Source organism: Phyllosticta citribraziliensis (genome assembly GCF_038025025.1).
Source record: "Phyllosticta citribraziliensis strain CPC 17464 chromosome Unknown J3D65scaffold_1, whole genome shotgun sequence".
Taxonomy (NCBI): domain Eukaryota; kingdom Fungi; phylum Ascomycota; class Dothideomycetes; order Botryosphaeriales; family Phyllostictaceae; genus Phyllosticta; species Phyllosticta citribraziliensis.
In genome coordinates this window covers 499152-520686 of record NW_027117338.1, presented here as the reverse complement: position 1 = coordinate 520686, position 21535 = coordinate 499152, and the positions used below count along the sequence as shown (strand labels likewise).

Sequence of the window (21535 nt, the reverse complement as noted above, 5' to 3'; positions counted from 1 at the left end):
GGAAACGGACACTCTTTTTCCCAAGATGAGGACTGTTTTGACGCGGACGCGTTTCCCGCATGTACAACACAGTCTGATTCGACCATCGGCGCGTATGACTTCTCGCTGGCAGTGAATGCGCGGAATATTGACAACTTTGAAGATTGTGCCGGACGGTCGTTTCGAGCGCCATGCGCCTCAGTCTTTCCTACCAAGTCTTTTCATTTTCCTGATTTCCAGTCTCAACCAACGAGAAACTTTTCGCACAGCCCAAAGGTCCTCATGGCAACTCAATATACGGCCACAGCCTTTGAAAGTCATGAAAGAGCCGTTGCCGAAGTCTCTCAAAAGGTCCGGTCTTTTCACGAGCAAGGACTGAAATTTCGCATCAGCCATGGATCCACAAACAGCACCCGTCCAACGAACAAGCCGAATGTCATTGACCTCAGCGGCCTCAATCGCGTCTTGAAGGTTGACGTCGAATCCAAGACGGCCTTGGTCGAGCCTAACGTGCCCATGGATCGGCTCGTGGAGGAAACCCTGAAATATGGGCTCGTTCCCCCCGTTGTCATGGAGTTTCCGGGCATCACTGTTGGCGGAGGCTACGCAGGGACTGCAGGCGAGAGTAGCTCCTTCAAGCACGGCTACTTTGACCGGACGGTGAATTGGGCTCAAATTGTGCTCGCCAATGGAGATGTCGTGCGCTGCTCAAAAGACGAAATGTCAGACCTGTTCAACGGTGCAGCTGGCGCAGTGGGAAGCTTGGGCGTGACGACGCTGGTCGAGCTTCAACTGCAAAAGGCGGCAAAGTATGTCGAAACGACCTACCACCCCACTTCCAGCAACGCAGACGCTGTTGAAAAGTGTCAACAACTCATCAAGGACCCCGAACTTGAGTATGTCGACGGAATTCTCTTCTCGAAAACCCAAGGAGCAATTATTACCGGTCGCCTGACGGACTCGGTCAAGGAAGGCACTTCAATTCAGTGCTTTAGCGAACCACAGGACCCCTGGTTCTATTTACACGTCCAAGAGTCAATCAGCAAGAGTGGCGGAAAGCCAGTTACCGAAACCATCCCCCTGGGAGAGTATCTGTTCCGATATGACAGGGGTGGATTCTGGGTAGGAGCCTCGGCATTTGATTACTTCAAGTTTCCTTTCAACAAGGCAACGCGCTGGTGGTTGGACGACTTTCTCCACACGCGCATGCTGTACACAGCTCTCCACGCAAGCGGTCAATCAAAGCAATATGTCGTCCAGGATCTCGGCGTGCCGTTTGCAACGGCCGAAAAGTTCATCGACTACACGAACGAAAAATTCGACATCTGGCCCCTCTGGCTGTGTCCCCTGAAGCAGAACCCGCTGCCAACATTCCATCCGCACTCGAAGGATTTTGAAGCAGACGGCAAGACGCTCAAGCCCATGCTAAACGTCGGCCTGTGGGGACAAGGACCTCGGGATCACCAGACCTTCGTCGAACTGAACCGCGACCTCGAACACAAGCTGCGCGAGCTGGGCGGCATGAAGTGGTTCTACGCGCACACTTACTACAACGAGGAAGACTTTTGGCAGATTTACGACCGCGAGTGGTACGATAAGCTGCGCGAAAAGTACGGCGCCACTTCTCTGCCGAGCGTCTACGAAAAGGTCAAGGTTGATGTCAGCGCGGATAAGAAGACCAATCCGCTGCTGGAGCTTTGGCCTTTGGGTGGCATTTATGCCATTTACAAGGCCATTCAGAGTGGCACGTATCTCCAGGCGAGGAAGTCGACTTGGAAACATCCGCGGAAGTGAGCTGGAGTTGCTCGAAGAATGGCTAGCCGATGGTTGGAGTTGCTTGCTGCGGAGTTAGAGTCGACGCCGCGGCCTGGTTGGGGATAGGCTGTGATAGTTTTCGTCTGCCTTGAAGCGACACTCGAGTCTGGTTTCTCAAACGCTGTGACTAAGAAGCGGCCTGCTCCTAAGAGGAAGAGGAGTCGCGATACAGCTGAATCAAGGTTTACAGTCCACATAGACATGAGACCGATAGAACTCCCCACTCAGTCGAACACGAGTTCTCATAGTAGTCCGCAAAGTATGAATACTCCATGATTCAGTCCGTGATGATTCACCACTGTAACTACGACTACTACTACGGCCACATTGAGCCATGTCCGAAAAGCAGTCCAAGTCTTTGGATCGACCAGAATGGTCCACCAACTTGGCAAAGCCAGGTACCGAGAGAAGGAAAAACACTAAATTGGAAAGACAGCCCCTTTTCGAAACTAGAAGGGCACCTGCTGCGTATCGCCCTCGATGACATCCTGCACAACAACAGCAATGGCACCCAACCCATTGCAAGTGACCTCGACAAAGTAGGCCTGGGGGTTGAGGCCAGAGTCCGGCGGAACGTTGACAGCCTCGGTGGTAGGCGGGGGAGGCAGTTGGTTGAGTTGGTTGTTGTTCTGTGTCTGATCCGTAGAGGTAAGTTGCTGGTTGTTGTTTGGCGTAGTCGGCACGTTGTCGGTCGTTGACTCCGTCTTCTTCGTCGTATCGACTGGCTTGGTCTCTGGCTTTTTCGTCGTGTCGAGCGGCTGCGTGTTTTGCTGTTGTGTTTTCTGCTCCCCAACCGTCGCAGGCGCGACAGCAGGCTTTTTCGTGTTGTCGACTGGGGTAGTATTGGTAGTGGTCGTCTGTCTCTTTGACTTGAGCCTGCGGCCCTGACCGTTGCCGGTACCTCCGCCGGTACCTCCGCCGCCATTATTGTTGGTGGTGTCGGTCGTCGTCTTCTTCGTCGTGTCTACAGGCGTGGTGCCGCCTGGCTGTTGTGTTTTCTGATCGGCAACTTGATTCGTGTTGGTAGTAGGTGGCGGAGGATTGGTAGCGGTATTCAGCTGGTTATTCTCTGGCTGGGTTACCGGTTGCGTTACCGGCTGAGTTCCAGGCTGATTGTTGAGAGGTGGTGGGGTGACATCTTGAATCCCGGTTACGCACTGGACTTCGAAGATGCCATATCCGTAACTGATGAATATTGCGTCCGTGGCTTGTGTCAGGGCGAACGGGATGTGTTTCTTAGCAAGGTGTCAGTCAAGGTCTCACTGTAAAGGAGGAGTGGGGGAAACAGGAAAAATAACAAAAGAAAATAAGAGGAACGTGCAAAGAGCTGTTGGGATGGACGAGAATCGAAGAATCGCTTTACCCAGAAGAGCTCCAATGTTATCCTTCCGTTCTGACCATTGAAGTCGTTGATGTCCGCATAGACCCTGAATTTCGTCATGGTGCGATCGCAGTTAAACCAGACGCCTCCAGTCCGAACAGAAGACTTCGCCGTACACAAAATGACGATATTGGTATTGATGTTTTGGACTCTGAACGCAACATCAAACAGATTGGCGGTTCCGCTGAACTTGAAATCGGTCACAGTAAATGGAACAAGTGACTTTGGGTCAGGCGCTTGACTGGTTCTCTGGTCTTGTCTCTTTGCCAGGGCAACTTCCTCCGGGTCCAGATTGGGGGAGGCCATGGGGAAGGCTGCAGCGAACCCCATCAGCCCAAACGAGAGGAGATTGAGAAGGCGCATGGTGGGAAATTCAGGAGGAGAGATCTGAACCGAACGAGTGATCAGACAAATCCCAAAGATTTCAGGGAGACAGAACGAAGGAGGTACGTATCGGTTTCAGATGTCGAGTTACCAAAGTGCTCACCTCGCATATATATCTCAACAGCTGCACGACGACCCAAGGTTTGCTTGCCCGCGCTGATTTGACATGGCAGAATACGACGCGCCTCCGCGATCGCCGCACCAATCTAGGACGACGAAAATGATAGCCGTTGGAACGGTCGAGCTAGTCGACGAGTTTACTGCTGTTTTGCGTTTGGGTACCTGCATCTAAAAGTCTTGATGCTCAAGCTCGGGACTAAAAAAAGGTGTACATTGTACACCGCGAGGCTCCGTTCCAACCACGCAGGTCACATGTGGTGGGTTGGACTGGGAAGGTCGTGAGGGGGCTCACTAATTTTAGGAAATAATCTTCTAGAAAGGGTCTTTTGGAAGTCTCGGTGCGTACCCCTGAATTGGTAAAGTCAACACTTGATCACGGTGGCGAGGGTCGTGTCAAGGACCAACTCACACCACACTCTTTGTCAATTGATGAACACTTTAGACCTCTGCTTCATGGCTTGTGGAGCTTCTGGTAAGTATTCAACGTAGCGGTCGAATGGTCAGAGTCGCCAAGCTCAACAGATCTTGCCTCGCTTCCCCTCCCGAGAGACTGATCAAGCATGAGTGGCGATTATTCTATCCCACGACCAGCTATTCTCAAAGCGGTAACAAACAACGGGGGAGAACGTTGACGCTTGGTGGCGCGAGTTCCGCGCATCCGCCTGCCTAGCTCGGCAATTTGGCGTATGTGGAGCCGCGGGGGATTCAAAAAAGCTTTTCAGGGCTCAGCCTTGCGAGTTCACCTGAACGTGTTGTTGAGTCCGTGATTGGCCATGAGAAGACTGGTGAGCTCGGACTAAAATGTGTGTACTGTAAGTAGTCCACCGGCAACGGAATTTGGTGATTTTCGGCCATCTGTTGTTGATCTCAATCTGAGGACGTGTAGAAGCGAGCCAGGGTCCATAATGGGTCGGACAAGCGAGTATGGTGTCCGGTCAAAACCAAATCGTGCATGCTTCGGGAAGTGTCCTAGGCACATAATTCCTCAAACCAGCTCGCATGGTGATTAGTCTTCCAAAACATCAGAGTTGGACAACAGAGTAAACTGGACCTACAAACTTTTCACCACATGTATTGTCAACGAAAACCCCGAACTGATAATTGCTTGTTGATGTGCACAGGGGAACCGATGACAGTGAACCCGGAGATGCTGGATTCCGGCGGCTCTTTCAACATCCAGTCTTCGATCAATTGAATGCAGGCTTGCACACATCATTAGCACCTTGGAGTCTTGATACTGCAAGCTCTGGTTGGGCCTCGCGTAGAGGCCCAGTAAGACTGTACTGCTGCAGTGAAGCTAAACTCGACCCCTGTCAAAACTTCTTGACTCTCTGTGTCGGCGAAAACCTGAGCCGGCAACTCCGCCGCTCACCCACTCGACCGCTTGACAGCGGCGGCAAGTCTCGGGCGTCGAATCAAAGTCCAGTACGAGCTTACGCAGTGTTTGGAATGTGGTGGCGATGTCGTATGTGGTGGGGAGGGCTAGCCGGTTGGACCAAAGGCGTCCCGTGTGCCGGAACGGCCCGTCGAACGGTGTGCTGCGTGCACTCGTTTCGCGGTGCCTGGCCTGAGCCTTGCATCAAGTGCAGTTAACTCTAAATCCGCCTCCCCGCATGAACTCTCCCCTCATCACCGGTTGCTTGCGGTTGCTGAGCTTCTCCCCGCTGGAGGTGTCGAGATATTCAACCAGATGCAGCTGTGTTTTTCGACCTCAGCATCCACACGCAGGAGCCGATGCATCGTCAAAGTCTCACTTCAATTAAGCAAACTGTGCTGAAGCAGTGATGAAGTAGGAAATCAAGTTGAAGGTAAAGAGGAAGAACTTTGCTTCGGCACATCGTACCGTTGCCGTGCATAGGCTTTCGTCGGGGTCGCGGTCTTCTTCGACCTCCGGCCTTTTTCGACCCTGGAGCAGGAGACACTTGCATGAGTACGGTAGACAAGCTCGGCCACAGCCTTTGCATCACGAGCTTTAGAACTTCCAGACTTGGGGGGGGGTTGAGAGATGAGTCTCGCCATGTTCCCCGCTGAACCTGTCGACGATGGTCAAACCGGAGGCTGCTTGCGATGCGGGATGAGTATACGCATCAGGATTTTCGAATTTTTCGTGATGCAGCAGCCTGCCGGTACTTGTCCAAAGATGACCAAAGAGGGCCACGAAAGTCGAGAGCTGCTGACACAACAATCCGCTCGCGCAGCCAAGCCAGGTTCTTGCTTAACAAACTTCGCCAACAACCCCCCGCCAAACGTAATGTTTCCCTAGGTGGCCAATTAGCACCCACCCACCCTGCCGCCGGATCGCCAGGTACGCAAATCCCTCAAAGGCAAAAAGCGGTTTGCGGAATTTTGGTTCGTCCCTCAAGCGCCGGATTTGCGTCCTCTTGCGCACCCCGCGCCACAACGTGACGCAAACTATTCGCTTACTGGCTGCTTGCTTCTTGTGATTTTGGTTGGCGATCCAGTAAGCACTTGCGTCTTGTGCATGTGCTGGACATATCGAGACGGAGACGCGTAGCGGCCTGCTGGTGCCAGTGCTGTGGTTGCTTTGCTCGTGCATGAGGTTATGAGGCAAGTGCCTGGCTGGATGCAGTAGGTTTGGTCCGGAGAAGTTGTGGTTGGGACTAGAAACTTGTGCAGCCGACGTGCGAGGTGAGTGGTCTGAGTTCTCGCGGCGACTAGGGAGCAAATCCACGGAAGTTCCGATTTCGTTGCTTTTGGATGTGCAGCTTTTGACTCCACGGCAGTCGTTCAGTGAAATTAGGAAAGTATATCATTACTGCTTCTGTTAAAATCTGTCGTGGGTATAACATTCCACGGCCATTTCACAGCGTGCAATCTTGGAAACAAGAAGGTCGTGGTCGTCCTGATGCGCCGTGGAAAAGCGTTGAAACGGCGCCAGGTCTGACTGCTCCGTCGCAACCTACCTGCCATCCAGTTTCTCCATGTCGCGCTGGACCTTCTGAATCTCTGCCTCAATCTCGACGTAGCGCTGTGCAATCTGCCTCATCATGTCGCCGCGGCCTTTACCTGCCTCGTCAAACGCATTGAGCTTGTCCGAAGCGATTTCTCCACGGTGCTCCAACTCCCACTTTTCGCGCGACACGTGCTCCTTGTACTTTCTAAGCGCCATCTGTAGGGAGGCCGGGGGTTCTTGACCGAGTGTGACGATGCTGCGTCGTGTTAGTGAGTGAAGTTAAAATCTGGTTCACAGTGATACCTCAGCTTCTTCTCCAAGCCCTCCGACACCGCCGCCAAGTGCTCTGCCTTGGCGCGCAGAAATCTTGCCAGAGTACCATGGGCAGTCTGCTCCATAATCCTGACGACGACCTCCATCAACTCCGCTTGAGCCTGCATGATGGAGGCGGCCAGATCGGACAAGTGCGCTCGGTATGCACCCAGAGAGGAGCTTTGCGCCTCAATCTCTTGCTGCCGAGCAAGAATATGAGGCGGCTCATCCAGTAGCCAGTAGTCGGGGTCATCGGTCGAAAATTCTAGAACCAATGAGCGACGTTTTCGGAGAATGCGGTGGTGTTTACCTGGGTCGATGATTCGGCACAGCTGAATGGCTGTTGAAGCAATGGAGTCCTCAAGCAGAGCTGATACAGACTCGATGTTCTCTTTGAAGAATTCCAAGTCGGGTTCGAGAATCTCTTGATGGTTCTTGGAAATGCGGCCGTTGACTTGATCTGCGGCAATCACAGTGACTTCGTGCATCTACAATTTTTAGTCAAGCAGACAAAAATAACATTTGAGATCCTCGAACCTCTTCTGAAAGTCGTGCATCTTTCCAAGCCACGTGGTCAAGTGTCGAGCCAATGATATTGGCTTTTGCGGCGTTTGTTTGTTTGGTGTTGACATCCTACGACGCGTCAGACGAAACAAACAAATGTAATGTTTGAATTCAAAGCATCGCGCTCAATACTGACCGCTCTTGCTCTTTCAGCCTGAATCTGTTTCTTGCTATTCTTGGTCGACGCGTCGGCGTTGAGTTTATTTTGTGAGAGATCGTCGTAAAGGGCCTTGAATCTAGGATTTTGCTCGAATATGGACGGATCCAATGGCGGCAACATTGTCGAAGAGCTTTCTAGAGATGGCATCGCTGAGACAGTCTCAAGGGAGATGTTGTTTGGTTGGCGTAGCGCGACGTTGAGGTCACCCTGCTGAGCACCTGGCGAATGGTCCGAGCGCCGACCAAAAGTCATGGCCGCCCACCTGTGTTGAATGGGAATTACTATAGAAGAAGTGGTATCTTGAGACTGATGATGGTTTGGTACAGATGGTAAAAGCCCCGGGCTTTACCTACTCAGGCGATGCAACAAGCCAAACTCCCGCGCTCATACCAATGCCGGCCCATATATTCGCTAAACGCCAAAGATCCTCTGCAATTCACCAGTGGCCATCATGCGTTTGCTTTTGCAAACCAAGGTGCCATATCCTCGGGGCAAGTATTTCTGTCCTCGGTAAGGCAACCGGGGAATGCAGCAATAAAGTCCTCATCATGGTACATGCCATCGCCGTTTGTGCCTATTTCATCACGCGTGTACGAGTTGATGATGCGTTGGGGGACAATGGCGAGTTTGGCGAGGATGGTGCCATGCCACCTACGCATGTTAGTGCCGATTCCCAAGAAAGTAGAGTAGATCGCTTACTGGACAATGTGCTCCAATGCATGCCCCTCGGCTTTTTGGAAATTGTATGATCGGTAGAGTGGATCATACCATGCATCCAAAAAGAACTTGGCCCAATCCCCGCGCCGCAGTATTATGCTGTTGTGACACAAATTATCCTTGTCCTGAGTAAGGACCAAGTCAATGTTGTCGCCCGAAAGGTGCGCAAAAGTCTTGATGACGCTGTCGGGCGGAACGACCGGCAGTCCCACAATCATCAAGTCTTCCAACCGCCTTTTGTCCATGACGTGTTCCTCCAAGGACAGCTTGTTGTTGACGATGAGGGTATCAATGTCGAGGAAGAAGAAGTAGCTGCTGTGCGGATGCGTCGTCATGGCGTGTCGGATCGAAGGAACCTTGGCCCAGCTTTTCGGATATTCGCCAACGTTGTAGTCGGAGGTGTTTGCAAAGAAGGTGGTGTATCCTGGCCTGTCAGTCCATGTCCAACCTTGTCGCCATGAACATACCGTGTTTGTCCGCATACACCTGCCTGTTTTTCCGAATGTTGTCCTTGAAGGTCTCGGGCAGGTTCGAGTCAAGCGTTGTGACGAGAACCACTGGCGGGGTGCCGGGCGGTATGTAGTCATTGTCGCCTGGACTGCTAAACAGCCACCGTAAGGCATACAAAACGCCCAGGGCAAAGAGCGCAAAGAGGGCGAATTGCTTTGCTTTGCGTCGTGACAGCAGTGGACCGGATGAGCGACCATTGGCAACGGCGACGTATGGAGGAGGGCGCGAGGTCTTGCGCGGAGGAAAGGCGAAATGCATGGCGGTGGTGAGGCTCGAGCAACGTGGGTTGAAGCTAAATGAGAGGTTGTAGATTCGGGCGGAGGGTAGCGTCTCGGCGCGGCGGTTGCGCACGCAAGGAGGGCCGGGAGACAAATTCAATTAGTTCAGGGCATCATGTCACGTTGCTGTCGTCGAGACAAGGCCAAAGCTGGAAAGCTGAAGAAGCGTGTACTGCAAATTTCATGGAATGAAGGATGATGAGGCCATGGTCGCGCCGTTGGAGTTGTCGCAACGCCATGCCCCGGCGCCGAACTGGACCCTGCACTCTTGCGTCACCGACACCTTTCAGCTTGGAGTTTCAACTCACGACTCCTCCATCATGTGCATCATCATGTTCTTTTTCGAGGAGCTTGAACTAAAAAGAAACAGAGTGACTTTTCTCCATATCGCTCAACCCGCTTCGTTGAGTACGAATCGCCACCAACCGGACAGATGGGATGCTCCCAAATCATGCCCAGAAGAAGAGGGACGCAGAATGACAGCATGGAGCAGACAAATGGGACATTTCTAGATTGTCGACGAATGCCATGGGCCATGGCCAAATGCCCATGGCGCTCTCCGGCCTCGCCGCCCCTTGACCACCGCCCTGCCGATTGGCCGACGTTACTATGACGTTGTCCCCAGGTTCCTGTCGATATAATCGGATCATCCACCAGTCTTGAACCCATCTCTGCATTCTCGCACTCACATCCTGTCCACTCACAATTATCTACTCGAATCTTTTACTCCCAACAGCTCGACTCTCAAATCAATTCATCATGTCTCAATCAGCCATTCAACTCAAGTGTTATTGCAATGAGTACCCATGGGGCAAGCAAGGCTCAAAGTCTGCCGCTGCCCGGATAGCCTCGAAGACTCCTGGAACCGAATTCAAGATTGATGAGAGCAAACCCTACGCAGAAATGTAAGATTCTCAATCCAGTCAATTGTCCCGTCTAACAACTGTAGGTGGTTTGGTACCTATCCCGACCTCCCATCATACGTCCTCGAGACGGGAGAGAATCTGCAAGACTTGATCGACACCAACCCCGAGTACTACCTGGGCAAACAAGTCTTGTCAAAGTTCGGCCACTCGAATTTGCCCTTCCTCCCCAAAGTCCTGTCCATCGCCAAGGCGCTCCCTCTCCAACTACATCCCGTGAGTCCTCGAGAGAAATTGATGTATCCAGATGCTGAGACCACGCAGAACAAGGAGCTCGCAGCCAAACTGCACGAAAAGGAGCCCTCCCACTTCACCGACCCTAACCACAAGCCCGAGATCGCGATAGCCCTTTCTCCGTTCGAAGCTTTTACAGGCTTCAAACATCTCGCCGACATCGAAGCACTGCTGCGACTGGAGCCCCTGCAGCAATTCCTGCCCAAGGGACACAAGGGCCCATTCACAGACCAAACCCTCAAAGCCGTGGTAGAAAAGATGCTCAAGGCATCCGAGGACACCGTCAAGCGAACAGAAGAAGCGCTCAGCGCCCTGCCAGGCTCCGCCTACGGCCAACACGGCTACATCGCCGCGCTGCTACCACGGCTGCAAGACCAGTACGGGGCGACAGACAACGGCAGCCTGGTTGCGCTAATCACGATGAACTACCTGCGCCTGGCGCCCGGCGAGAGCATCTACATCCCCGCCGACGGCATCCACGCGTACCTGGCCGGCGACATCATCGAGTGCATGGCGCGCTCCAACAACGTCCTCAACACGGGCTTCTGCCCCCGCGCTGACCGCGACAACGTCGACACCTTTGTTTCTGTCCTGTCATTCAAGCCGCACGATGCGAAGCAGGCTCTCTTGCCGGCTACGTCGTATAAGGGGAGCAAGAAGGGCTTCTCCAAGGTCTATGCCCCGCCCATGAGCGAGTTTGATATGCTGAAGACGAGCGTGCCCGCGGGCGAGACGGAGATCTTGGCGCCGGTTAATGGTCCGAGTATGGTTGTGTGTACCAAGGGCGAGGGCGAGTTGGTTGTCGAGGGCAAAAAGGTCGAGGTCAAGGAGGGCTACGTGTTTTTCATCCGGGCTGGCGTCGAAGTCGAGTACAAGACGGGCAAGGAGTTGGAGCTGTACACGGCGTTTGTGCAGTAGAAAAGTTACGAGATGATGATGTGGATGATGTAGATGACTAGAGACGCCAATGGAGTATGATTGATGACATTTCATGACTATCATCTTAAACCTTTGCAGGCACTTTTTTCTACGCCCTGAAAAACCATCTATGCAGCTCCACCCCTTCCTCCAATTCTTCCCAATGCATTTCGCCTCTCCTCTCCCAACTCGGCCTTTGGCAGCGCCCTCTCGCCCTGCTTCTCCGGCGGCGGCAAGAATCCAATCTCAACCAAAAAGGCAAGATATCTGCCAATAATCTCAACGTCAACCTTGCCACCAGCACTCCAGTCTTCGCCAGTGACCTTGGCGTCCTTGCGCAGCGATTCGGCCGCGTTCCTGTCGTCGAGCTCTGGCGCGATCGTGTTGGCAGGCAAGTCTCCAGTGACAAAGTGGAACAGGGGGAGGAGGGCGTGCTCCTCGCGGTCCGGCACAGCATCAGCGACGTAGTCTTCCATCTTGTTGCGCCACTCGTCGTACGAGATGAGCGGGACAGGGTATCCGTAAACTTCCAGCGCGCCGACGAGCTCGTTGAATGTGAGACGGGGGTGGCTGGTGACTTGAGTGACACCGAGGGGCGTGACGGGCGGGTGCAGCGTCGATGCGATGACAACCCGCGCGACGTGGGTGACGGGAACTTGGTTGACCGTGTTGGAAATGTCGGGGCGCGCGCCCAGCTGGAGACAGCCCTTCCAGAGACGGATCAAAAAGTCGTCGGTAATACTGGTGCCGCTGGTGGGGTCACCAGTGACGTAGCCTGGCCTGATGACGGCTCCACGAAGACCGCGCTTGCCTGCTTCCCGGACAATATACTCGGACGCCCACTTGCTTTGGCCGTAACCCGTACCAAGACCCTTGCGCGAGCCTTCAAGGTCGTCGCTCTCTTGCACTCCAGTTCCTCCTGCGGGGGCAGACTCCTTGGACAGACGAATGTAGTGGTCCGAGTCGAGGGTGGAAGTCGACGACACGAAGCCCAGCTGCTTGGGCTTGCCGGCCGTGCAAAGGGCGATCGTGTTCATGGTGGAGAGAACATTGGGTGCACGCAGAGAAGAGTAGGGCTGCATCCAGTTGACAAGTGCGCCGTTGTGGATGACAGCGTCAGCGTTGTTGACAACGCGCTCCCAAGACTCCGAAGCGAGGCCAAGGTTGGGCTTGGTCAAGTCTCCAGTGACGACCTCGAGCTGAGGACGCCATGCTTCATTCCAAGTACCATAGGCCTGCATTGTGGAGATGATACGGTCGAGACCACTGGCTGCATCCTTGGCACGGACGTGGGCAATGACCTGGTGCTTGCGGTTGAGCAGGTCGCGCAGCAGATATGATCCGAGGAAACCCGTGGCGCCAGTAAGGAAAATTGTCTTTGGCTGGGAAAAGTCAATCTCCGCACTGGGAATAGTCTGAGGCAGCTGTTGTGCCAACTCGCGCGCATCGGCAGAGTAAGCCTCGTCGGTGATGTCCTCAGGGGCGGGCAAGTTTTCGAGGTAGAGACCAGCAGGATCCTGAGCTCGGTCGATTTCGGCTGCAAAGGCTTCCAACGTCTGCGATTGGAAGATGACGCTCATGGGAACGTCGATGCCCTTCCAATGTCTGCGAACCTTGAGAAGCATTTGCTGTGCGAGGATGGAGTGTCCACCCTCTTCGAAAAAGTTGGACTCGGGGGTTAGCATGCGCGCCGAGGTGTTGGGAAGGAGGGAGCCCCAGATCTCAGTAAGGGCCTTTTGCGTGGGAGTCATGGCAGCTTGAACTTGGGAGGGCCTCCTGCCAGCAGCCAGCAAAAGATCAGTGGGCTCGGGGAAGGGAAGAGCGGGCTTGTCGATTTTTCCGTTGGGGTCTGTACATGTTAGTCTGCACCAAGTCAGTTTGGGAAAACTTACTCAGAGGCATGCGGACCAGCGGCACAAAGACACTGGGGACCGCATACGACGGCACCTTGGTCTTGAGGAGGTTCTTGCAGTCCTCTGACAGGGGCTTGAATTTCTTAAGCATGGCCACCATTGACTCGTCTGGCGACTCATCCTTGACAAGACCTCTTTCTTCCAACCATTGGTACCAACGCTTCATCTCGGGCACAATGTAGCTGACCAGAGTAGGTTCCTCATCCTTGTTTCTGCGAACAAGAGTGACGTTCTCTCGGACGAGCGGGTGGCGGGACAGGTGAGTGTCAATTTCGCCCAGTTCGATGCGGAAACCCCGAATCTTGACCTGATTGTCGATGCGGCCGGTACACTCGACATTTCCGTCGGCAGTGTAACGTCCCAAGTCGCCGGTCCTGTAGAGACGGTCGCGAGGGCCCTTGTAGAATTGTCTCCATGGCTCCTTGCTCCCGGCGGTGGCCAGTTTCTCTTCATCTTCCTTGACCCACTTGTTGGGGTCGACGAACCAGTTGGTAATGAACTTGGCTTCGTTGAGCTTAGCCGTGGTCTCGTCGTTGCCAAGGTAGCCTTCGGCCAAACCACCAGCACGGGTGAAGAGCTCTCCCTGTTCTCCAACGCCGCAGATTCGGTTCCGGTTCTCGCGATCGACAACGAGAAGCTGGACATCCAACATGCCCTTGCCAGCCGGAATGACGTCACCAAGGGTGTCGAGGTATGCGGCATCGTCCTTCTTGCTTGGAACCTCGAAGTAAGACACGGCACGCTGAGTCTCGGTCGTACCGTACATGTTGACGACTCGTACGTTGGGGGCGAGGTCCTGTAGTCGGCGGACATCTCTCTTGATCAAAATGTCGCCAACGAAAAACGAGTGGTGAAGCGACGGGAATTGAGCACTTGCACCTCCCACGAGAATCTGTCCCATGGCCGGAGTCAAGTGGGTTACGGTGGCCTTGTGGTTGCGCATCCATTCGGCCAAGAGTTCGTGTGCAATGTCGTCCCGGCTGGGGACCAGCAGCTGTGCACCGAGGAAGAGGGGAGTAAAAATATCTCTCTGTTGCTGTTAGTACCGCTGGGGAAAAGATTGGATGACGTACCTGAATCGGGTCGTGAGCAATGCCAGACAACATGGTGAACCTGTCATTTTCAGACAAGTTGAATCGCTCCGCCATCCAAGGAAAGTAGTAGGTCAAAGAAAAGTGACGTCCTTGAACACCCTTGGGTCTTCCCTCGGAGCCACTGGTGAAGCTCAGGGTGGGAATCGAGTCGGGGCCAACCACGACATCTGGCAATTGACTCTTGAGAGCCTCTTGTGCCTCCAAACAATCTTTTCCACCGACCTCACCACCAGCAAGCGTGCCATCATCCCGAAGCTTCAGCGCCGGTACTTCGGCCTTGATGGTCAGATTCTTGTTGATAAAGTCTCTGACTTTGTCTGAGAGTTGACCGGCCTCCTCAGTTGCACGCTCAATCTGCACGAGGAATTTGGGGTTGGCAACCTCGAGGTAAATGTTTTGGCGGTCGGGAGGATATTGCGGATCGAGGACGCTAACTGTTGCTCCGGCCTTGAGAGCTCCCATGTAGGCTACGACGAGGTCAACGCTGCATCACGTTAGATTTGCCCGCAACAATGGTGAAGCTGCTAACCCGCGGTGGGCGTAGACCATGACGACATCTCCACGCTCACATCCATGGGCGAGAAAGTGGTGCGCGAGCTGATTCGAGCTCTCATTTATGTGCTTGTAGGTGAAGGATCTCTCTGGTGTATGGGCGCTCTTGGTCTCGACAACACATGGTCTCTCGGGGTGTCTTGTAGCGTTGGCGGCGAAGATTTCGTGAATGGCTGCGTGAGTCAACACTAGCTCTTTTGTGGAGTTTGAAAGGCTTGCCTCCGCGGTAGTTGCTCCAATGCAAGTCGGCTGCGGGGTCTGGCAGCACTGAAGCTCCGTTTTGAGCCATGGCGAGGAATTGGATGGTGTAGAGAGGAGCGCTCCAATTGAGCGATGAGTCGATGAGTACGCAACCAAAAAGCTGGGGAAGGGCTCCGAAGTCGGCCCAAGCGGAATGGCGGGACCCTGCGCGCCAAGAGCGGTAGGGCTGAGATGGCGTTGTGCGCTCCGTACGTCGCGTCCTTCTCCCGACGCATCTGGCTGTTGATTCGTATCAGTCACGTCCGAATCCGCCTAGCTTCACTGCTGCGTCTTTGCTCGACCTCGTTCGCTACCACTCACTCATTCTCGCGGCCCCGCCGTTGCCACGTAATCCACCAAGGGGCAAACCTCAACACCTCCGACAAATGTCCTAACCGCCGACTCATCGCCATGCCTGGAATCTTTATCCCTCCCCGGTACAAGGTGGTGCTCGCGGTGGTTGTATTCTTCGTCTGCAGTCTTTTCCTCTTTGGATCTCCCACAAAGGTCGACCACGTCCCAAGCGTCTCCGAGATATCCCAGGCCGTCAAGAATCCCAAGATACCGTCGATATCGATCCCGCAATCCTACAATCCCTTCGTCTCCGTCCACAAGCCGCCGATACAAGCAAATAGTACTAGTGGGACGTCGTCTTGGTTTAGTGACTGGAAATGGAAGAATCCCTTTTCATCCTCAATCACTCTCGACGAGAACAGGGCAGTGCTGCCTCCCCTGCACACCAGGCCTCTAGTCTACACCTTTTACGATGGCGAAGTCAAACAAGATCCGGCAATACGCGCAGCAGAACAGAGGCTGCTTTTACAATGGCGAAGAGCGTGGTGGGCACAAGGTTTCAAGCCCGTTGTCCTGGGCAGGCCTGAAGCCCTGAATAACCCCCTATACAAGACCTTGCAGCTGGCCAACCTCGATGGAACGCCAGACTTGAAGAGGCTGGAACTGGAATTTGCCCGTTGGCTGGCATGGGGCAACATGGGCAGTGGTATTCTCGCCAACTGGCTGACGCTGCCCATGGCTCCCTACGACGATCACTTTATGACCTATCTTCGTCGCGGAGAATACCCCAAGTTGACTCGCTTTGAGCCGCTGCGCACAGGTCTCTACGTCGGAGAAAAGGACGCCATCAACAAGGCCATCAAGGCGGCCCTCGATAACCCGGAGCTCCAAAAAGCCAAGACGATGATTGACGCAATCCCCAAAGACCTGTTCACAGTCAACCCCGAAGGAGACGCCATTGCCGTGTACGATTTGGAGACTGTCGGCGAAAAATACAAGGACGTTGTCAAGGTGCTGGACCAGGACGGCGCCCAGGGACTCCACACGCTCGCGCAACTCATGAATTCACACTTGCACAACACTTGGCAAAACATTTTCGAAAAGGGCATTGCTGTGCTCAAGCCCGTCCCCGCACACATGACGGCGCTTGTTTCCGAGGCTGTCGACCTCGCCCGCAACCTCACGCAGTGCCCGGATTCGCCCATGCCGTCGTCCTGCCCACCAAACCGCAAATGCAAGCCCTGCGTTTCGAATGTGAGCTCGCGCCGCATCCAGCTCATGCCCATCTACCGGAACGACTCGCAGCTCTTTACCATTGGCACCGTCCCGCATCCGTACACGTTCTTGTCGCTCAACTACCAGCGCGACGCCATTGACGCCAAGTTTTTGCGCCGCGAGGTCAAGGAGCGCGACCTGTGGCTCATTTCTGTGACGAAAGAGCTGCTTGGGACTGGCAAGAGCGCGTCGACCCGCATCTCACACTTCAAAGAAGCCGTCGCCTCGGAGCACGGTTCCCACCACACCATCTGGCTGACCGCCGAGCGCGAGTCGCAAAAGGACCTCAACTGGCTGTTTGGCTTTGAGCTTCCCGACTCGCCCGAAGACGATGGCCGCTCAGAGACGCCCGTCCCCGGCCCGGAGCGCCGCCCGCCCCCTCCCAAGCCCGCAGCCGGTGAAGGTCCTCTACCCACGCAGGCCGAACTTGCCGCCGAGGAGGAACTCTTTGCCAAGGCGCGGCGTGCCGTCATCTCCAACTTTAAGGAGATGGCAAAGGTCAAGGACGCCGTCGAGGCGTGGAACTTGGCCGACACGGAAGCCTGGCGGTTCGCGAGAGCGTTTTCGGCACGGAGGCGCGTCGAGAGGCTCGTGTGGGAGGAGGAGGAGAGTAAGTTTGCCGGTGCGGAGCGGAAGAAACAGGGCAGCTGGGGCCGCTGGTTTGACAATTAGTTGTACTCCTGGTATAGATTTAGTCGACGGCGTCTTCGCGAGGAATCTGGCATGGTAGCGTCATTCTGCACTTTCTTCTCTGTCACTCTGTCAATCCATTTTTTTCTCTTGTTTCTTGTCCCGGTTTCAAAGAGCTGCGTCTGTCAACTTGTCAAACTGCGTCATGCACGTGTCTGGAGGCGGTCTGCCGCCAGGATTGCTAACTACCGCAGTCACACCTTGGGAGCTTTCGTACGCTATTACAATTACACGCAGGAGCCGTCATCCACTACGCTATCGTCCACTGTTATGGTTGTGCCTGAGGAGCTTTCTTCCGCTCTGTCCGCGTCCAAGGAGCTTTCTTTCGCCACCACAGTCGCGCCTATGGAGCAGTCGCCCAAAAGTCTGTCGTCCATTGCTGCGTTCGCACTCAAGAAGCATTCTTCCGCCACCACAATCGCGCAGAGGGAGCTTTCGTGCGCTACCACAGTCACATATTCTCCGCTTTCTGAATCATCCAATTCCGTCTATCTGTCTTGTCCTCCTTGTCCACCTTGTCTTAGTGGGTCGCATTCCACGCCTTGACCATCTCAAGTCCCTTGGCGATCTCGCGTTTTGTCCAGGGGCGGTCGATCGTGGGATCGGGAGGGGGGCTGTCGGGAGCGGTGGTGTTCGCGGCGATCTCAGCCATAGCATCAGCGGCGGCAGCGGCGGCGGCGGACGGCTCTTCTTGCACCATGGCCTGAGGCTGCTCTGCCGCTTCACCCTGCTGGGGTCCCAAGAGCTTGCTCGCCACGTTCTGAAGCCAATCGCGCTGATTGCACTTATCGAGCTCCTTTATGTTATGCTCCAGGACCTTGAGGATGCCGAACATCGCATGGACTCCGTCGATGTTGACTTCAAGGTGGCGGCTATATGCATCCGGGCTCTACTTCCTCGTTAGTCCCCCAATTTCTCTCGAATGGAATGCTGTAACCACTGACCGTCATGGCTGCGTGCTGGAGAATTGCTGCACAGACGTGGGCTCTCTTGTAGTGCTCCCAGGGCTCGCCGCCGGAGGTCAAGCCCGCAAGCGTCACACTGGCCCTGAAGCGAGCCGTCAGACTGGCGCGTCGATCCTCCACCGCGGCTCTGCAGAGGCAGTCAACCCTTTGAAGGTCGTTGGCTTCCCACGCGGCTTCGTACTGTTTGCGTTGTTAAGAATCTTCCAGTTTCTTCTCGTCCAATCTCCGCGTACCTCGACGAACCACGGATGGTTCAGTTCTTCCGGGTGCACAAGAGGCTGAATGGGGACAGTAGAGCAGGGATTTCCGTTCGGCTCCATGGTGACGGGAGCTGCGCGATGAAAGCTGCGGTGGTGCAGATGGGTCGTTTGCATCACCGTGGCCATCACTTCAACACATCCTCACGCCGAGCAGCTAAATGAGCGTTGGCGCTCGACGGCCAGTGCTCTACGCCGCAAAAGGACGGGAGGACCACAGAGTTTCAATTCCCTATGTGTGTCTGCTGCCTATCTGGATTGCAGCTTTCCAGGTCACTTTGTGTCTAGAGCAGACAATGGTCTGTGATTTTGCTGTCAGTTCTCATTCGTGTCGACTTCTACCCCTGACTGGCTTGCAAAGAGTGGTGGTGTTGAGTGGTTGTCCGGCCGCCCTGGCCTGGATTTCCAACTCGTACGTCTCCAACTAGCTGCCTTCAGTGCCGTGCGCTAACAGCTTGCTGTAGGTAATGGCCCGGCCCGAGACTCAATACCATGTTCTCTGCGAGGATTGACTGCGGGCAGTGGGGATTCGGCAGATGAAAGTCACTTATGTTGCACACAGGGAGCATTCTTGTGCTGTCCAAGGCGATTGGAAGGAGCATTCGTCCCCTTTCGCAGGCCGGGACTCGGCATTCCATTCTTTCTATCACCAAGTACAGACCTAGAGCTGCACCAAGAGCTCACCGAGAGCACCAAGAGCTCACCGAGAAAACCAAGAGATTTCAATGCCGGCTGGCAAGCAAAACCCGAACCGCCAATCCACCACCCATGGCGCCAACATCCAGTTGTTGAGGAGTTGCGTATCCAAGCCTCCCTAACCTCCGTCACCGACGATTCCCCCAATGCTGCTACTCGTCGTCCTCGTCCACCTCCTCAGTCTTGATGACTGTTTCAACATACGAGAGCGGCGTGGGCCTGCGCGCAATGGGCGAAATGGGCTCGACGAACTCCTGCATCGGAGACGCCTCGCTCTGATTCGCCTCAGACTTGTCGCTGCTCGCTACGGACGTTGCGGGTGTGATCTCGCGGTGCGTGAGCGGGCGGGGAAAGAGGCCTCCATGGTTCGCCTCGGTCAAGTTCAGCTTTGGAAGGGGTAAGACAGAGTGCTTCTTGAAGCGAGGAGCTTCTGGGCTTTTCGTGGGCGGCGGAGGCATTTGCGAGCGGGCATTCCACTGGAGGACCTTCTCGTGGCTACCAGACATGCCGGGAATGTTGGGACTGTTCATGCGCTTCGAAACGCGGTCTTGGTGAATTGCAGTGCGAAGGGTGTTCTGTTCGCTCTCTGTGGGTGTGCTTTGACGGCTGTGGGACTTGAGCATCTGGTGTTGGATGATGCTGGGCGGCGCGATGTTGACGTCTGCGTCGTCCTGGGTCTTGATCACTGGAGAGGGGTCGTGGGCCTCAATGCTAGGGGCCGCCACGTCGATTTCCATGTCATCTTCGGTATTGACCACTGGAGAGCACTACGCTTAGAGCCCTGGTCTTGATGAATTGCAGCACGAAGGTGGCTGCCACCGTATTCATTGTCCATGGTTGCGATGTTGCGGTCGCGAGCTTCGATGCTGGGGGCCGCCATGTCGATGTCCACATCGTCTTCGGTCTTCACCATAGTAGGTCGCAAGGGTGTTGAGCATTTCACGAGTTTCCGCGGGGAATATGTCATGGAAACAGGCGTGTTGGGGTCTACAGGAGCTTCTGACCTTGTCGCGGTATCCTCCTCCAACTGAACCTTCTTGAGCAAGTTTTATCTTAATCGTCCGATTCTCTGCTTCGCTTGATCGGCTTGGGCTTTTCACCTACCACGCCGACGCTGGTGTCCATCGGAGCTTCATGCGCAGCCGCAGTGTCCTCTTTCAAGATCGAGTGTGTTCCTCCAACGACGTCAGGCTGGTCTTTGCTTGCCTGATGGACAGCCAGGTCCTGGCCCTCTGCGAGAAGGTCGGCCTCGCGCTCGTCAAGAAATGCTCGCATTCTCCTGATAGCCTCAACGTTGGTGGAGTTTGGAGTCTCATCCTTTACTCAGACTGTCAGCACATGGTGTGTTTCAACGTAGTGAGTCACTCACCTCTTCCACATTCATCACGGAATTCTCCGCCATTTGGACGACTTCTCGGGCTTTTTTCACGTGCTCCCAAGGATCGTAGCCGGGCGTCACACACAGTAGACACTCGTACTTGATTCTGTAGAAGAAACCAAGCGCTGGATCCGAAAGCGCCTCTTCAGCGAATCCACTGGCCTTGGCCATGTCTCCCTCCTCGCATGCTTCGTCGATCTTGTTGAGCTTCTTAGTTGCAGGCATCTTCTTTCATTTGGATTGATACGTACCTCTCTCTCCTCCCATTCACGAAAGGCTCGCATGTTCGTTCCGTCGCGGACAGGGTTGACGTCAAGGCCAGCGGTGTCGTAGCCAGGTCTGGCTGAGATTTCCTGAGAATCAGCCATGTTGGTTCCAGCGGTGCCGCTGTCAGAGATGGCTGAATTGTCCTGGGAATCAGCCATAATGGTGAAGTGCTGAGGTTGACGGAGAGAAGGCCGTTGCGGACAAGATGCGCAGACTTTCGGGCGTGTCGGCAAGGTGATTGCTGCGCCTGCAGTGTGCGTGGCCGATACGCCGCTTCCCAAACGCTCCAGTTTGTTGTCGGCGTTGTTGTCGCGCACAACCCACAGAATTTGTTCTGTGCTCTGCGAAACCGAAACCTCGACCTCTAACCTCTTGACCTCTTCCAAGATCACCGCTCATCAACACCGTCATCTCCCCTACGTCAATCTCCATTACCCTCCTCATTTCCAAAGGGTCTACCGAAATCTTTTGATTCTCTCACTTTGGAGCTTGAACTTTCGCCTTTACTGCAAAGATGGCCAGCGATTCGAGGGACCATGACAGTCGGCTCGGGCAACCGTCCTCATCAAGTACGCCCCAGCTCCAAGGCTTGCTCATTTCGAATGCTGATCATTCGCAGGAGATTTTCTTCGCCAAACCTTGCTCAGGGATTCCATGAACAGAGCTACGACGCCTGCCGCTTGGGCTGGTGGGGACTAGTCAACA

The 21535-nt window shown here is 54.6% G+C and overlaps 9 protein-coding genes across 9 annotated transcripts; 4 read left to right on the top strand and 5 right to left on the bottom strand.

Moving 5' to 3' along the window:
- Nucleotides 1–11: 11 nt before the first annotated feature.
- J3D65DRAFT_608680 (uncharacterized protein) lies at nucleotides 12–2082 on the top strand. Its single transcript, XM_066798605.1, has one exon. The coding sequence runs from the start codon at nucleotides 262–264 to the stop codon at nucleotides 1771–1773; it is 1512 nt and encodes a 503-aa protein (XP_066659390.1). The 5' UTR covers nucleotides 12–261; the 3' UTR covers nucleotides 1774–2082.
- J3D65DRAFT_682143 (uncharacterized protein) lies at nucleotides 1943–3601 on the bottom strand. Its single transcript, XM_066803752.1, has 2 exons — nucleotides 3158–3601; nucleotides 1943–3029 (listed from the first exon to the last, which is right to left on the bottom strand). Exons 1-2 carry the CDS (start codon nucleotides 3536–3538, stop codon nucleotides 2244–2246), a joined length of 1167 nt encoding a protein of 388 aa, XP_066659389.1. The 5' UTR covers nucleotides 3539–3601; the 3' UTR covers nucleotides 1943–2243.
- Nucleotides 3602–6417: 2816 nt separating this feature from the next.
- Nucleotides 6418–8046, bottom strand: J3D65DRAFT_7765 (uncharacterized protein). Its single transcript, XM_066804182.1, has 5 exons — nucleotides 7606–8046; nucleotides 7443–7538; nucleotides 7216–7393; nucleotides 6897–7170; nucleotides 6418–6849 (listed from the first exon to the last, which is right to left on the bottom strand). Exons 1-5 carry the CDS (start codon nucleotides 7879–7881, stop codon nucleotides 6600–6602), a joined length of 1074 nt encoding a protein of 357 aa, XP_066659388.1. The 5' UTR covers nucleotides 7882–8046; the 3' UTR covers nucleotides 6418–6599.
- On the bottom strand, nucleotides 7885–9408 carry J3D65DRAFT_608674 (mannosyltransferase complex component). The gene is made up of 3 exons (XM_066798604.1): nucleotides 8814–9408; nucleotides 8329–8770; nucleotides 7885–8280 (listed from the first exon to the last, which is right to left on the bottom strand). The coding sequence occupies exons 1-3, from the start codon at nucleotides 9112–9114 to the stop codon at nucleotides 8079–8081; spliced, it is 945 nt and encodes a 314-aa protein (XP_066659387.1). The 5' UTR covers nucleotides 9115–9408; the 3' UTR covers nucleotides 7885–8078.
- A 362-nt stretch (nucleotides 9409–9770) lies between these two features.
- J3D65DRAFT_7752 (mannose-6-phosphate isomerase-like protein) lies at nucleotides 9771–11273 on the top strand. Its single transcript, XM_066804181.1, has 2 exons — nucleotides 9771–10039; nucleotides 10084–11273. Exons 1-2 carry the CDS (start codon nucleotides 9894–9896, stop codon nucleotides 11207–11209), a joined length of 1272 nt encoding a protein of 423 aa, XP_066659386.1. The 5' UTR covers nucleotides 9771–9893; the 3' UTR covers nucleotides 11210–11273.
- On the bottom strand, nucleotides 11254–15116 carry J3D65DRAFT_608667 (uncharacterized protein). Its single transcript, XM_066798603.1, has 5 exons — nucleotides 14988–15116; nucleotides 14746–14941; nucleotides 14196–14700; nucleotides 13102–14152; nucleotides 11254–13058 (listed from the first exon to the last, which is right to left on the bottom strand). The coding sequence occupies exons 1-5, from the start codon at nucleotides 15055–15057 to the stop codon at nucleotides 11338–11340; spliced, it is 3543 nt and encodes a 1180-aa protein (XP_066659385.1). The 5' UTR covers nucleotides 15058–15116; the 3' UTR covers nucleotides 11254–11337.
- A 303-nt stretch (nucleotides 15117–15419) lies between these two features.
- J3D65DRAFT_546523 (uncharacterized protein) lies at nucleotides 15420–17249 on the top strand (the record flags this gene model as incomplete). Its single annotated transcript, XM_066796818.1, has 1 exon — nucleotides 15420–17249. One exon carries the CDS (start codon nucleotides 15420–15422, stop codon nucleotides 17247–17249), a length of 1830 nt encoding a protein of 609 aa, XP_066659384.1.
- Nucleotides 17250–17331: 82 nt separating this feature from the next.
- On the top strand, nucleotides 17332–18776 carry J3D65DRAFT_7735 (uncharacterized protein). The gene is made up of 3 exons (XM_066804180.1): nucleotides 17332–18166; nucleotides 18246–18385; nucleotides 18440–18776. Exons 1-3 carry the CDS (start codon nucleotides 17413–17415, stop codon nucleotides 18512–18514), a joined length of 969 nt encoding a protein of 322 aa, XP_066659383.1. The 5' UTR covers nucleotides 17332–17412; the 3' UTR covers nucleotides 18515–18776.
- Nucleotides 18777–19337: 561 nt separating this feature from the next.
- J3D65DRAFT_598812 (uncharacterized protein) lies at nucleotides 19338–21368 on the bottom strand (the record flags this gene model as incomplete). Its single annotated transcript, XM_066797865.1, has 6 exons — nucleotides 19338–19927; nucleotides 19957–20218; nucleotides 20290–20502; nucleotides 20555–20770; nucleotides 20815–21224; nucleotides 21266–21368. 6 exons carry the CDS (start codon nucleotides 21366–21368, stop codon nucleotides 19338–19340), a joined length of 1794 nt encoding a protein of 597 aa, XP_066659382.1.
- Nucleotides 21369–21535: the final 167 nt, after the last annotated feature.